The sequence below is a fragment of the Diadema antillarum genome, unplaced genomic scaffold (genome assembly GCF_040938485.1).
Source record: "Diadema antillarum isolate AM-2024a unplaced genomic scaffold, OU_Dant_1.0 seq00000076_RagTag, whole genome shotgun sequence".
Classification (NCBI taxonomy): domain Eukaryota; kingdom Metazoa; phylum Echinodermata; class Echinoidea; order Diadematoida; family Diadematidae; genus Diadema; species Diadema antillarum.
In genome coordinates, this window is record NW_027271170.1 from 318,963 (window position 1) to 335,645 (window position 16,683).

A 16,683-nucleotide genomic window follows, 5' to 3' on the forward strand; every position below is an offset into this window, starting at 1 on the left:
TAGGCATAGTTGAAGACTTCCGTCAGTAGACTGGAGAGAACAAGGGATAATGCAAGCTGGGTATTGTATACTGATTACGTCACAATACCATGGTTTATAGCCCAGTCTTTAATCTGCCGGTATTCATCAACGCAAAATGCAAGAATACAAGATTCACGCCCCATAAAACATACAAAGGAAGGCTCAAAATTGCGCCTCTCTTAAATTCAGTAGATGTACTGGAAATTTGGTATCTAAATGTACACCTCACACAAACACTGTTGACACGATAGGCACACATTTGCTCATTATCATACCGTTCATGCCTGAATATCAGCTTTGAGACAATTTTCCTTTTTCTATAGCATTGGCTCGCCTCATTCTCCCATGTATTCTTTGTAACATTTTTGCTCAAAAATCACATTACTAATAAAAGAATACAGACAATTAGAAGAATGTAACTTAGTTCAGTCAATTCAAGCATTTATTTACAACTACGTAGGCTATGGAAATGCCCTTGTAGATTCCACCGCAGCTGTGAAAAGAGTTTTTATTTTTTGTTTTATTCGGAATCCCATTGTCATTGCCCATTTTTCCACTATTTCATATTTGAGTGATTTGGGCATGTATTACTTTAGGAATGTTTTACCATCACAGCTGGAGGAGAATGTGTAACGATATAAATATGCGGAACATTATTATTTTCTTGTCATCCTGCATTGGTTTTTGTCAAGGAAAATGGAGGTCGTGGTAGTGATAGATATGGTGTACATGTATAGGCATGCTTTACTATTGCAGCTGGCTGTGCAGAGTGAACTCCAGTTCTAACCTGAATCTTAACTTTGCTGTAATGAAATTTTGTTTTTACCATGTTCGTTGTAACAGGAGTGCACTGTACATGTACTCACAGTGGGTGTTAGTAGTAGTTCTTGCGAATAAAATTTAGCAGGTTCCGAACTTTATTACAGAGAGGTAAAGTGCAACTAAGTAACAAAAATGTTAGTATGTGCAAATATACACACATACACACACACACACACACAAACGACAAAACAACAAACAAACAAAACGATAAGAACTTCAGTTGCTGAAAATTTAATCTCTATACAATGGGGTGAAATATAAAATCTCTTCAACATCAACCCATGATATTTGTTACAATGAAAGAAACAGCCAAGCAAGATTCTGTGTGATACAGCAACATTTGCTACTGGGAGCAGAGAAAGTTTAACTCAGACAGTACCATGATCTGGACAGAGAAATTTAACAACCTCAACAATCTGATGTCCTGAAAGACAGTATGGTAATCATTACACATTCCTTTTTACATTGAAAACCACAACCACAATTGATTTAGTGAATACACAGCCTCATAGCCAACATCCTCATTCATAAACCTACCAGTAGAGAAGAGAAAACTGTTAATGTATCTAGCAGATATCTAGCTGTTACAGCAATGTCAATTTGTGACCATTATGCATACTTCAAAACTGCAATTTCTTTCTTTCACTTGTTGTGTTTACATAAGAAAGTTAATGTAAATCATGATTTAGTCGACCTCAATTTGGTCAAATACATATTTTAAAACTACTGGGATTGTATGCAACTTTCATAGTTTGCCTGGGAAATTTTTCATGTCATTTCATTTGCAGACTGTTTCCCTCCGTCTGAAGCCATCCAAAATATGTTAAGATAGTTTATTTCAAGCCGATAGGTGGCATTTATCTGATTATGATGGTATGATATGGGGAAAAAAGGAAAAGAAAAAGAGGCTTAAGCCAATTTACTTGAAGTTAAGAAGCTGCATTTGAATGAGTTTGAAGGCACAATAATTGTAAAATTAATGAGAAACTGATTACTGTAAAAATGGATATTTTCGCGCGACTAATTTTTCACGCTTGGCCGGATGAGAAGAGTTTTGCGTGTTTTTAATTCCGCAAAATCAAGACATCATGCAAAGGAACATATGACAAGCAAAAATATTTGCATGTTTTTATTTTTGCGATATTTCTGATTGCGCGAAATGCACGAAAATTTCAACACCGCGAAAATTTCCACTTTTACAGTAGCTTTCAAGATAATGTGGCAACAATTGACATGTCATATTTTAAAAACATACAGGGTAATATATGCAATGACATTGTGGTCACATGATCAAGAGAATTGATTTGTGAATTTTACCAAAGGCCATTTTAACTGACACTGTTTGATTCCATTGGCTGTTACTGTTCTTATGATTTCAAAATACAACTCAAGTTTCTCTGATTTACTTTTTGTATTCTTGTTGAAAAAAAAAAATATAAGTATTTACTTGTCTGATGATATGCAATGACAAGGCAATAAGACTTGATATTCTTTGATTTAATATGATCTCCGGCTCAGATGAGTACAGAGAACTCAAAAGTGGGTAGAATGTTTCTTTATGATGATTATTGTGAGACCAGCACTTATGTCCTAGAACAAAGGGTATTTCATGGAGCAAACTGTAATATGGTTGAAACTCCTGGGTGAAAAGCATACATTCTACAATGTAGATTTGTTCTTGAATATACAATTTGTACGTAGGCAGCATTAAACATTATCTTACAAGTTATCACAACTCTGAATGGTCACCAAGAAATTTGACAAATATGTAGCCTCCAGTCAGTGGAATAAAATCTATTGCACACAGAAGTGAAAAACACTGAAAGGTTCTTTTGACATATCACTAGGTAGTCAAACCTGTCTACAGCAGCCACCATAGGGAGATAAAAAAAGTGCCATTATAAGACAGGTTTCTGCTATAGAGAGGGTCTGTAACATCATATCTTCTCTCGGGGAATTGTTTTTAGCGGCCATATATGGCAGGTGGCTGCTACAGACAGGTGGCTGCTATAGACAGGTAGCCTCTAAGGCAGGTGTGACTATACGTTGGTATCATATGTCACTCATATAAAAAATGGAATGCATTTTCAGATAACAAAGGTTAAGAAGACAAGACAACTTCAATCAGCATCTTACCAAGCTTTTTCCCCTAAGAAATAAAATTCATAAAGTGTGTGTAGATAATTGACAACATTAATGATAGGACACAACTTTAACAAACTTTCTGGGTTTTTGAATGTCACAAGTCACACAAGTTTATCATATCTTACAAATTGCAAGACTGCTTTCTAAAAGCCTCTTATTTGTTACCATGGTAACATCAGCTTAATGCTTGTCTTCCTTTTATAAATACACTGTAACAACGGTGATAAATTATATTTATATAACACTTAATACATAGGTTCCTTTTTCTTTAATGAGAGCAGAAAAAACACACTTCTTGTTATTTAGTCATCAAATCTTGCTTGTACATCTTGTTTCTATTTCCTACAATCCAGCTGAGCACATCCTATCAAAGAAGCAATATGAGTCCAGAGATGTTACTGATCTTGTCATCTCCAAGATGCTGTACTTACAGCCTTATTGCATCAAGAAGTTTCTAGGCTTGAGGGGAGGGAGAGGGACCCTGCCCTGCCCCAGTCTGGGGTGGCTGTTATTCAAATTCCCACCCCCTGCCAGGGATCGCTGGTTGGGCAGGGAGGCAGAGAGGGGAGGGTGCTGGGCGACCGCCCCTTTCTCTCGGTTGGCCCTGAGGGCAGCCTGGGCAAAGAGCCCCTTACGATGGGTGCCTCGTACCTTCTGGGTGATGGCTCGCACCAAGTCTCTAGCATGTTTCAAGCTGTGAGCTGCAAGGTGTATCCAAAGACAGAAAGACATTCAACAAAGTTTAAAGGGATGGTACAGTATTGGTGGAGATATGAGGATTTGGGCTTGTAACTTTTTTGAGAGATACCAAGAAACCACTCAGAAATAATACAGAGCATACCATTCTAAGAGGAATTCAAAATTCATCAGATGAAAAATCAGTTTTGGAATGGTTGAGACATTCAAAAACAAAGTAAAACAAAGCGATCCTAATAATAGGTGGGTCCCACCTTTTATTACGATTGGTCTGTTTTGGCTATCTCAGCCATTTCAAATGCAATTTTCATCAAATAAACATTGAATCCCTCTTGAAATGACACGTTCTTTCATATCTCACTTGAGGTTTCTCATGATCTCATTAAAAAAATGTTAGAAACCCTACGTTAGGTCTCAACCAAAACTATTCGATCCCTTAACTCCAATCCTTCCCTTTTATATCATCCTCATCCACCCAAAGTACACTGCACAAACATACATGAGTGAAGCAGGTGTATTAACCCATAAAAGACGAGTCCTGAGAATACTCAGGCAGGTGTCTATGTGAAATGTGTGTTGTAGCAAAATCAGTCCATCCTCAACAGGTTAAATTAAAGCTTTCTTTTATGTATCTATGAAAGAGGTTAACAGCCATACACTTCAGCCTGATTCTGAGTCTACTTATATTCAAAACACTGCTTCATTTGTCATGTAACCTTGTCTGATGCAAGCCTGAGGATGCTAAGATCTTGTTAGAGTCAAAGCCTTCGGGAGATTATACCAACACATCACAGAGAGGTTAAATTTTTCAAGAATCAATCAATCAATCAATCAATCAACTAATCAATGCAAAGTCCTCATTCTCATGCATTCAATTAGGTTTGGGTTGATTTATTTCAAATAATCAACAGTTTGATAAAATTCATATCAATCTTTAAATATTAGCTTTGATGAGATGAATACAGAATTCCTAAATAAGATAATGATTCTGGTCTTTTATCTAACTTCTGGTAATTAATTTATTTTCATTCTTTCTATTCGACATCATCTTTTTTTACTCTCAAGGTGCTAGTACAAAGCAGAACTTCTTACACCCAAATCATTCAAATACAATGAGAAAACACTAAGCAAAGTATTCTAAACACATAATAAAATGATAACTTTATACATGGGGGAAATGTGAAGTCATTACTTCTGACTGGCTCCAGCATCACCATAGCAACACATTGTTTCCATGGTAACATACCTTTTAATCTGGCCTTCACCTCATCAGTAAAGAAGCCACATTCCAGCCACTCATCAAAGTCAATGATACAGTCAAAGGCAGTCAGACCCTGGATGTTCTTGTGACGGACGTTGGCACCTGTAGGATGACGGTAGGAGAATCAATGATCCATAAATAAGATGTGGTCTTATGTACCCAGGATAGCCTCTTCAGTTCTGGTATTGTTCTACCAGAAAGCCCTGCCGTTATCATTACCCCAGCATTGCCAAGAATCCCAATACCTGTGGTGAAAGGGACTTCTTGTGTAAAAAATCTTGTCTATAAGGATGCAATCTGTCTTCTCTAAGTGAGTTTAAGAGCTCACTTAAAACCTGGTTATTTAGACAAGCTTTTTTGTAACATTTCCTCTATTCTTTTTCTCATACATTTTTTCACTGGTATTTTCTCTCTGCCTCTCTTTCTTGCCCCATGAGCATCTATTCATGATGGATACCGGCGCATTACAAGTGTTCATATTATTATTATTATTATCATTAAGCACTTAATAGGACATGGACTCAGGACCTCTGTTCCAAAGACAAAAGTCTCATCTACTATTACAGTGCACCATCCCAATTTTGCAATCCTTCAACACATTTCCAATTCAGTTACTTGAAAAAAAAAAAAAACATATTGTCACCACTCTAAGTGTTTTAATAGTCTGTTGCAAAATTATCAGCATTCATAAAACCATTTAAATTATCACAGATGTTATTCTCTTTCATATCTATAGTAAAGATTCTCATGTGATCGGATATTATCATGTCTATTACCAACATCAGACACATCAGTGGATCACAGGAAAGGTACATGTGGGATCTTTGCACTATTACAGTATGTTTTGGATATGAAAATAAAAATATGGTAAAGGATTGATGCTATACATTTTACAAAATGGGACAATTTTGCAAGTGGTTTATTTCATGATCGAAAACGAAATGATGTACTGAAAAATAGGTATCATCCCTTTTCAGGTGAAAATTTGGTGATATTCAACCAGGAAGATAATACACAGAGCATTTGTATTATGGGAAGGAGGGGGGGGGGGGGGGGGAGGCAATATGTTCACGAGATATTAATTTCACAAATGTCAGTTAACTCACTAAATTTGTGAAATGCATGGAGTATCAAGAAAGGGAATCATTTTAAAGACCTGCATTGAGGAGGACACTGGCAGCGTAGTAGTTGTTGGACTGTGTGGAAAAGAAGAGGGGTGTGCAGTTATCTTCGTTGGTTGAGTCAATGTCAGCACCGTATTCCAAAAGGAGCTCCAAGATATCTGTTGGTCCTGTCATCCCCGCTGCATAATGGACTGGTCTGAGGGGTCAAAGGTCACAGTGCTGCAAGTTATAATAGGCACTACATGCATGAAACAATGCAAAGTGATCTCATTTAAGCCTTTGCATGATTTCAACATTGATCACACAAGGACATTTACTTGGAAATTCAACTTTGGTTCAAGATTTTCCCTTTACAAAGACGATGTCTAGAGGAAAGTTTGGATGATGATGAAAACTCTTCTACATCACTTGAAATTCTTACAACCATATAAGCACCTCTCAGGATGAGGAAGACTCTCATTCTTGGATCTTAAGATTCTTCATTCATTCAATGTGGCTGCAAGACTTTTGACTGGATAACAAAAGTAACATTTTGCTATTTTTTTTGTGGCTGTAATAACCTCCCCATTAAAAACACATTACAATCAGATCATAACTATATTTGATATATATCATTTCAGTATATATGTGGTACTTTAAATTAAAAAAAAAAAAACTTTTACTGATAAAGCCACCTTCAATTCATTAACCTCACCACCAAGAAATTCTGTGTCTTTCCATACCATAAAATCATACATGAACAATCAACCCACACCTGCAAGCCACCACCATACCCAAACCCTACCAAACACGCACCATAACACAGTACTCACCATCCGTCCCAGTAAACTTGATTTACATGATTCCCCCTCATCCCACCACAGAGAACAACACAACACAACCCAAGCAACAAACACATCTGCCAAGCAGGTAACTATACTCAATTGTAGGCCTATTACAATCATCTTCATTTCTGCTTACCAATACTTAATTCTTCAACTGTGTGATATATTAAATATTATACACATATCATATTCGTGTCTATACTTCACTGTCTTATGCTTTCAAATCCCTATATACATTCTAAAATTGTTATATTGAAATCATATCCAGTCCATTGTGTTCATTCTGTCAAATTATTCCATAGCTTATCATTTCATTTCATGCTCAATGTTTCTACAGTATCTGATGCATGCACCTCAGTTTATTGCATTCTTTTTTTTTTATCACATCATGTTTGTGTACAGACTATAAAGCTAAAGAAGACCAAATATCACAAGCCTCAACTAATGCAGCTTACATACTGCTCCATTCCTTGTCATGATAGTGAAATTATATTAAACAAAGTCCATACACATATGGACTAAATCATGGGTATGCAATTGTACCAAAGTATTAAATATTCAGATGAGTCCTCACACCTACAATCTGTCTCACTATCAAAGTTATTTTCATTTTGACTGTTAATGATTTCACACCAGGTGGATTAGAATGGATGACGGGAAAACCAGTTAATAGCCAAGGTCATACCATGAAATTTCTTTTTTGTTATCATACACACTTAGAACAACAGAAGTCTGTCAAAAATTTGGTTCAGATGAGTTAAAATGGGGGTGGGGGTGGGGAAGAAGGGTAGTTATGGGAGTTAAATGGAAGATTGCAGAGCCTAGAACTAACAAAACATCTACTTTTCAAGAGTTAAAAATTCACAAGCCAAGGCAAATATTAATGTTGTTGGAAGTTATAACCCAATGGGAGGTTAGATGGGGTTTAGATGGGGTTTAGACGGTGAGTACATTAGATTATCATTCGGATTTCATGGAAATTATTCACCAGTTAGAGTCTAGTTATGAATGTATGACATATGGTTAAAGACCCAGCAGCATGGGGACAGAAGGCAGGCCCAATTAAATATTGATCTTCATCCCAAACCCACCGGGGAACGGTACATGAAAAAACAACTCCTAACAAAGGCCTGCTAAAACAGAATTGCCTGTCAGCCAATATTTGCATAGAAGCATGTATTATGTTTATGTGAAAGGTTCAACTTCAGTGTCAAGTCTTTGGCTGTGTGCATACTTGCACAGTGAGCAGTGATAAAGCTGTACATACTTTGTTACAGGGATTGAATCGGGCCAGCCTTCCCCCCTATGGTATCCCCACGTTATCAGGGGGGCATTTCATGAAGGAACTTGTCGGATAAAACGTCCAACAAGTCAATTATATCCGACAAGTTCAGAGAAATCAGCCAATCAGACTAAAGAATTTCTCAAAACTTGTCGGATATAATCGACTTGTCGGATAAAATGTCCAACAAGTCAATTATATCCGACAAGTTCAGAGAAATCAGCCAATCAGACTGAAGAATTTCTCAAAACTTGTCGGATATAATTGACTCGTCGGACATTTCATCCGACAAGTTCCTTCATGAAATGCCCCCCAGGTCTTTGAGCAAATCTGACACCACCATGATACCGAAACATGACAAGATGAGACAAACTTTGGGAGAAAACACAAAAATGTGATGATGATGATGAGAAAAATCATGCAAATTCAAGAGGAAGAGGACGGAAACCAGTCCATGCCAAGTGCCTGCAAAAGACCGTAACTTCATTTAATGGGTTTTTTTAAAGTATTTTTTTTTTCTTGAAAGAGATCAGAAGTAGAGAAGGAGGAGCCAAGATTTATCCGCATGCAAGCAAGTCTTACGCATTCATCCTGACTACTTGAGTCATCATTCCAGCTGCATAATGCAAAGGGCTTTAAAATGAAGAGATATCAGACAGGGAGACATCAAACGCACTGATTATCACATAAAGCAGGAGAGGATAAAAAGTGCGATGAACTTGGTTTATGACTACCAGGAAGGATCAATGAGTTTGCATCCATTCACAAAGGGAATTGAGTCTAAATGTTTGTAAGTTTCAGTGCAATGTATTGATATGATATGAAAGGTTCAGTAACTTGATTTAAAACAATAACAAAACAAATTTAATCTTAAGAGGAGTAATATAAAACCCCTGGGCCCTGACAAGATGTTAATATCAATATGAAGTTTATGACCCCAAAACCAAGATATTACAAATGGAAATAAATCATTGCCATTGTTGGTAAAAACAAAGCCTTCCACATTGGCAAAACTGTACAAGATTTACAAATAAAATGAGTATGGAGAAAATTGAAATCTTGGAGTCTCCTCTTCTTCATGAAAACTTTGTCAACATTCTTGTTACATACAGAGCCTTTCAGTATGTTGCACTGAGGTAAGATACTAGGAAGCGTTCACAGTGGCGACATGGACATTAGATTGTACGCGTCATTCGCAATTTTCTATTCATTTAACTCTGATCTATAAAGTGGGGGATGTAGATTTGTAAATGTGATCAATTTGATTTGCACTGAAAACTAATCAGCAAAAATTCTGCAAAACTTCAGAAAAACTGCCACCATCACATACAGCTTAAGCACAGCTGGAAAAGGAAACAATACACAATATATCTATGCAGTATGACAATAAGACGGGAGAACAAAAGAAAACATATGCATGTACAGACAAAATAAAATTGTTAAGTGGACAGAAACAGATATATAAGCAGGGCATATCACAAAGCAAACTAATACATTCCAATAAGTTGATTGCACAGACATCAATAAACACTTCAAGAATTAAATAACTGTTTCGGGGGGGGGGGGGGGGGGCATGGAAATTAACAATTTAAATACAATTCAGTAACACTGACAGCACAAAGATCTGCAAACACTCATACATTATAAACAAAAGTTTAATGCTTTGGGGAAATTGTAAAGAAAGCATAAAATTGCTGTTTTTATAAATGTTCCACTAAAGATGTCATACAGGGTTTACCATGGGCAGTCTCTAGGTGTTTAAATGGCAGGGATTAAAAGAAAATATTGTTTCTATAAAAACTTAGGTGAGCATATGCAGGCAAGCTTGTGAATACCAGATGCAGTGCTTAGCCGTAGGAGTGCTGTTACTGTACACTAGACAGCAACTTACTGATCCAGAAAGACAAAAGAAGATATCTTACGATTAAGTTCGAATCTACTACAGCATCGATATCCCTTGTGACAGCTAGGGTTAGGGAACAAAACTTCTACAAGATATTACTACGGATTAATACTGGTATGTTTTAACTAAAAAATTTGGCAACTAAACGAAAAAACTATTTTAAGATTTTTAATTAATCGATCCATACAAGACTAGAAATGTCGCTATGGCGACTGGTATGCCTCCGCCATAATGCACGATTCTCCTAATAGGTCTATAGTACATGTGGACAATGTGTGATTACATTTTCACAAAATTGGCAAAATATTAAAATGACATGTTTGTCACAAATGCATCGAATGTTTACCTTCCTTGACCTATGTTTAATTGGATGAATAGGAGAGCATGTACTTTAACTTCGACTTTGACCCTTTCATAAGTTTACGCACTTGAGTAATTTTCAAGGTATGGAGAAAAAGTGCAATTTCTGTATTGAACAGTAAATTGTTATCATTTTCATCTGGCCTTTGATTCCTAAGAGAATCACTGTCAGGCAGAACATACATAAATATGTACTAAGTTTAAAGATTACTTGAGCCGCTTCCGAGATATGGAAAAAGTAGTAAGTCCAGCACTTTCACTTGATCTTTGACCTTTTGACCTTTGACCTTCTTGGCAAAAAAAAAAAATCCCAGAGAATCTCTAGTGGGTAATATACATGCATACATTAAGTTTTAAAAAAATAATCCTGCTGGCATTGCATAAATATAAGGAAAATAGTAAAATTTCGAAGTATTGCCCTTGACCTTTGACCCCTGACCTTTGACCCCATGAACCTCAAATTCCCTAGCTAACTACTGACAGTCAGTACATGCATGTATGGCTTGTTCCATAAAGATACTTTGAACAATTTCCAAGATACAGAGAAAAAAGTGAAATTTTAACATTTTACTTGACCTTTTGACCTTTGACCTTTTGACCTCATGACCCCAAACTTTCACCAAAGAATCTTAATTGGGTAATACATGTATACACTAATTTTCAAGAAAATATCTTCAGGCATTGCATAGATATGGGGGAAATAGTGCAATTTCAAGCATTTGACCTTGACCTTTTGACCTTTGACCTTGAGCATGTGCACCCAAAAGTTGATAGGCACAACTTCACCCCCTAATACACATACATGCCAAGTTTCATTAGTCTACCTCAAAAGGTTTTGATAGTTACCCTGTCCACAAAATTCATTACGGACGGACGGAAGGACGGACGGACGGACGGACGGACAACCCGAAAACATAATGCCTCCGGCACCACTTCGTGGCGGAGGCATAAAAATATCAGGTAAAGTAAATGGAGGTAATGCGGATTTACAAAAATAGCTTGAAGACCGAAAGTTTGAGAATCAAATTACACAAAAAGTTACATTTAAAACAATGATTTCTACCAGTCCCACAGATTTGTTTCATGGTCTTCATTAGCAGACTGTTGTAAAAGATAGTTAATATATTACTTAATAATACTTGCCACTATCTAGACTTTAGAGGATTTCTTTCTCATTGTCTATTTACAGCAAACATTCTGTCAGCTTCTTTTAACACATTTTAAACAAAATTCTGAAATTCCCACAGACTTTATACAACGCTGGAGGTTTCTTTATACAATGGGCTATGAAACATCAGTTTATTTATCAAAAGTACACTCTCGATTCAATTCACTTTTCTTCCATGTTTTCACATTCTTCCTGCACTCTAGGGTGAGAGAGTTAGATCGTTGCTGTTGTGCTTATATAAAAAAGTGGGATCCTATTTAAAAAAAAAGAATAAAAATGCCCCAGACAAATCAAATCAGACCATAATAAATTTTAATCAAATCAAACACTGTTATAAAATATTCAGTGTTATGCTAATATAATGTCTCCACGAGGGAGCTCATAATGGATGTCTCCACAAGGGAGCTAATAAAAATGTTGATTATTACCATAACAATCAGTAATTACAATAATAATCAGAGTTAGATTGACTATCATTCATTAGTTTCACTCTTCAGCCTTTGGATGTCAAATATAAATCATGTAAAGCTGATTAAATAGTTTTAAATTAGTGATTTTCCTCTGCTGCACTGCACTTTGCCAATGATATAGCATGAAGTTACAATACTCTGTTGATTAGAAATGAATATACTTCATATAAATACACACACAAACACACCAATATTATGCAATATGGATTTTCATCACTATTTCCAAAATTGCATGAAATGTTTCAAACAAGCTTTTACACAGCAAATACTACAAAGTTGTTGGTCATTATACTACAGCTTCTTCAATGGGCAAAATAATGTAATATTTCATAGTAAAACATTTCACATCATTCTCAGCACTAGCTACACCTACATGTAATCTAATCATTATCACAAATTGTGCCCATAATACAAGTTGGTAAACCGTGAAAGGGATATGTGGACATTAGTCAGAGCAAAGGGTGGGGTAAGGTTGATTTAGGAGTAAATCTGATGCCATACAATTACTTTGATTTCTTTTGAATTTGTGTCAGTTTCTATTAACAGTAACATAATTGATATATTAACCCTAACTAGGCCAGGCTATTTTGGTAGATGATAGAGCTAGAAAGAAAAAAGTCATGAAACGTCGCGGCAATAGCTTTTCGCTATAGCAATATATCGCGCAGAACGTTGGGGAGAGGGGCGGCCTCGGCCTAGTTAGGATTAAATTGTAATTTTATCGGGACCATTTTGTTTTTGGAATGTCAAGTTGAATCTTGTCTTAGAAGTACTTTCCATGCATTTCTCATAAATGGATGAATAAAAGAATCTAATTTAATCTTAAATGAATCAAAACTGAACTCTAACTCCATTGGTAAATTAAGATTCATCTACATGAGAAGATACTGATTAATCACCACTCATTAAGTATGCATCTATACAAAATAGTTATGTTATAGGAATTTATCAATATGTTGCTAAAAGCATCACAATCAAATGACCTGCTTACATTACAAAAAGTCATCAGTGAGTGGAAATAGATACATAACCAAGAACATACTAACCACTAACCTCTCTTATCTTCTTGGTCCAACAAATATGCAACTATGTGGGTCTAAGGAGTAATTTCCTGGCACGCAGAGGTGACAGCATTAGTTCTTGGAACTAATATTTGTGTGAAATGTATTACTTGTATCAGGTTTTTCTATATCCTAAATTCATGTCTTCATAAACCATGGTATGCATTTATAAAATATCAAGTTATGTGAGTTGATGATGAACGCGTGCTAAGTACCACTTGAGCAATACACCAATGAATCACAATTTTCTGTGAAGATTTTTGAATACATAAATACCAGTATACCGGTAAATGTCAGCAATGTATATGGACACTCATGATTGGGTATGGATATAAATTCTATGAGGGTATTAAGGTGGGATATATCTGTCTTGTTAAAGGGTGAAGAAACCTGGGGTATATGAGGAGTAATGTAAGGTGAGATGTAAAGAAGGCCGACTTACGTATTTCCTCCTGCGTATCGCTGGTCCAGGTCTGCTCCATGTTTGAACAGGAAGCGCATGATGTCCAGTCTCTGTTTGCTACATGATAATACACACAAATACAAGGAATAAGACTTAACCCTTTATGTGCTTGGAGTGCTGATTGGCTCAGAAAACCCCATGACATTGTATGGTTGGGGCACCACCGATCGGCAGGGCACCTTCCCATCGGCACCCTGCGTATCATGGCTGTTTGCGTATAGAACGAAAAGGTACGCGCGGGATTAAGTGTCATTAGCTATAAAGACAATAAAAACGAAGAAACGAAAATCAAACTCAAACAAACCAAGCTAAAAATTACACATCTGCTCAGTAACGACGCATGGATGTGAAATTCACGTGTATTACCTATGGCCTGTGAAATTCATGTGTATTACCTATGCTGTGAAATTCATGTGTATACCTATGGAGGGGAGGGGGTGCCGATCGCAAGGTTCCCTTTTTAGCTGCGCGAAGAAAACAAAACGCACGCACTAAAATTGCGCTATTTTAAAACGGAGATTCATAATCAACGAGACGGTCACGACATTCAAAACTAAAGTATTTATGGCATATTTGAGGTAAGAATTAGGCAGATTTGTGTTATATTTTTAAAATAAACAAGCTACAGATCCTTAGGGCGACGATACGTGGTACCCCCAACCCTACACATTGTCTACAGTCTCTTAGGGTGACGACACGTGGTACCCCCAACCCTACACATTGTCTACAGTCTCTGGCACAGATAGTGTTAACCCATTGAGGATGGACTGATTTTACTACAACACGCATTTCCAATAGACACCTGCCCGAGTACATGTATACTCAGGACTCATCTTCAACAGGTTAACCTGACCTTGCTCAACTGGTTGATCCATAATTGCCAAATTTATGAATGACATGCTTATTTTTTCCACTTGTAGCGATTTATAAGACAAGAAAGATAAAGATAGATTACAATAGATATAATAAGTAGACACATTTTTTGGGAATTCAACCACATGCCACATGCACCAAAGTGTTTCCCTGCCACAAAAAAAAAATGCTTTGTGGATTGAGATCACTACAGGCTGTCATTCACACATTCTGAATGATTTACATTCTGTAAGAGCAAAAAAGTGTGTTGACCTACACAAAAGTGCACTGACCTGTGACCTTTTCACCTTGCACTATGCTCCATAAGTACCTTTGGTACCAAGATGTCCTGCTAATGTGTCCTGCTAATATGTCCCATTACGGTGATATCTTTGCTCTGTTAGTGACAGGATATATTCGTTGACGAGTTCAACCTTTGACCTCTAAAAGTGCAGTGACCTTTCAATTTCTCACCTCTTGATCTGTTCTGTGAGTAGCCGATGTACCAGGATGTCCTGTTCATGTTCCTTGAATGTGAATCCCTGCTCTATCAGCCATTCTCCACACTCCAGAAAGTCATTGGCCAGGGCCAGATGGGGCAGGGAGGGGGGCGACTTGGGGTCCTCTTTCTCCAGGCTGGTACGAATGGCGCCCTCTTTGGCCGTATCCAGCTCCAACAGGACCTGGATGGCGTCGATGCGGCCCTGCATGGCACAGCAGTGGATGGCCATCAGCTCCTTGTGGTTCCGATGTGTGAGCTTGATGTTCTCTGACAGCTGCCAGGATAGAAAACATCATAAATCATAAATTGATGGTTCATTTTTTTTTTCTTGATGTGCCTATGTACCCTGTTGTAAGTTGCCAATCTATTTCTAGAGCATTCAGTTCATTCCCACAAAACTTGTCTGTAAATTTCACTAGAAAATCCACTTACTGACAGCGGCTTACTTTTGTCACTAAGACTATCCCCTGACTTGGTGGGCAAAAAGTCACCATTGCTTTCCCTCGCATCAGCTATGACCTCATCACAGAATCATTAATTGACTACAATGTCAAACTTTGGCCTTTGAACCATGACTCATAACTACAATGTACTTCACTATAAATCTCCAGTCATTCTCATTTTAGCATGGTTGCAAGATGAAAGTGATCACAGCCATCTTTAGAGCTAATGAGTAATGATGACTGCAAGTGGATGTGGCAAAAAACATCCTAAAATCTTGCTGCCTATTGCTACTAAACAGTAGTATTGCAATCACAAGTCCATGTTTGTGGCCTGAATGGATTGATGACTAAGATTTTAAGCAGGTACTTAAAACTCCACCTCTTCACAATGCCACCTCATCACAATACCACCTCACCACATACCGCACTACCACACTTCCACAACAAATAATTACCACCATACCTCAGAGTCACCACACCACCTCACCATCACACTACCACATACCACCATGATCACCACACACCCCATTACATCACCTCATTGTCAACACCACACAACCACATTACCACCACACCAGCCTACCACACCACCACACCTCACCACATCATCTCATCACTTCACCACTACACTGCCATACCACCCCACCATTTCAACAACACACCACCACAACATCATCTCACCAGCAAAAACAAAACACTGTCTTGCCACCACAGTACACCACCATACTATCTCACAACCACATCACCACCACAATACAACACCATCAAATCACCACAACACCAGGTCACCTCACCACACCACCTCACCACACCACCTCACAACCGCCACACCCTTACACACCACCCCACCACTCACAAGTTCTTGTATGCATTCCATCTGAGTGGGTCTGCCTGCCTCCCCGAAGCACTTGACATGTAGCGGTGTGTTTCCCTCGGAGTCTATGGCATTCAGCATGGCTCCATTCTCAAGCAGCAGCTGTCATTTAAAATGAGGAAGAAAATTAGACAGGGGTTAAACCTGTACATAAAATCACTACATGGAACAGATAAAACATTGACAATCTTCATGCCAAACCAGTCCGTTTACACAGGTCTACCATTAAGCAAAGTGCTTGAAAGAGAATGAACCTTTAAGGACAAATGGTCTTTGTGGACAAGTTGCCCCTGTGGGCAGGTGGTTTATCTTGATACATAGTAGCTGTCCCTTGTGGACAATTAGTCCTTATAACTCTTTGTGTGCCGTGGTACAAATCCCATCTGCCACATATCCATTCTGAGACAACAAG

The 16,683-nt window shown here is 37.6% G+C and overlaps 1 protein-coding gene across 1 annotated transcript in view; it reads right to left on the reverse strand.

Annotated features, from left to right (window-relative positions):
* Nucleotides 1–3,423: 3,423 nt before the first annotated feature.
* Nucleotides 3,424–16,683, reverse strand: part of LOC139726027 (uncharacterized) — a 34,302-nt gene continuing 21,042 nt past the window's right edge. Inside the window, exons 21-26 of the mRNA XM_071637108.1 lie at nucleotides 16,254–16,373; nucleotides 14,927–15,228; nucleotides 13,580–13,657; nucleotides 6,102–6,265; nucleotides 4,931–5,047; nucleotides 3,424–3,689 (exon numbers count right to left, since the gene is read on the reverse strand). Of these exons, the coding sequence (XP_071493209.1) occupies nucleotides 3,424–3,689; nucleotides 4,931–5,047; nucleotides 6,102–6,265; nucleotides 13,580–13,657; nucleotides 14,927–15,228; nucleotides 16,254–16,373 (1,047 nt within the window). The remainder of the gene's footprint in view (nucleotides 3,690–4,930; nucleotides 5,048–6,101; nucleotides 6,266–13,579; nucleotides 13,658–14,926; nucleotides 15,229–16,253; nucleotides 16,374–16,683) is intronic.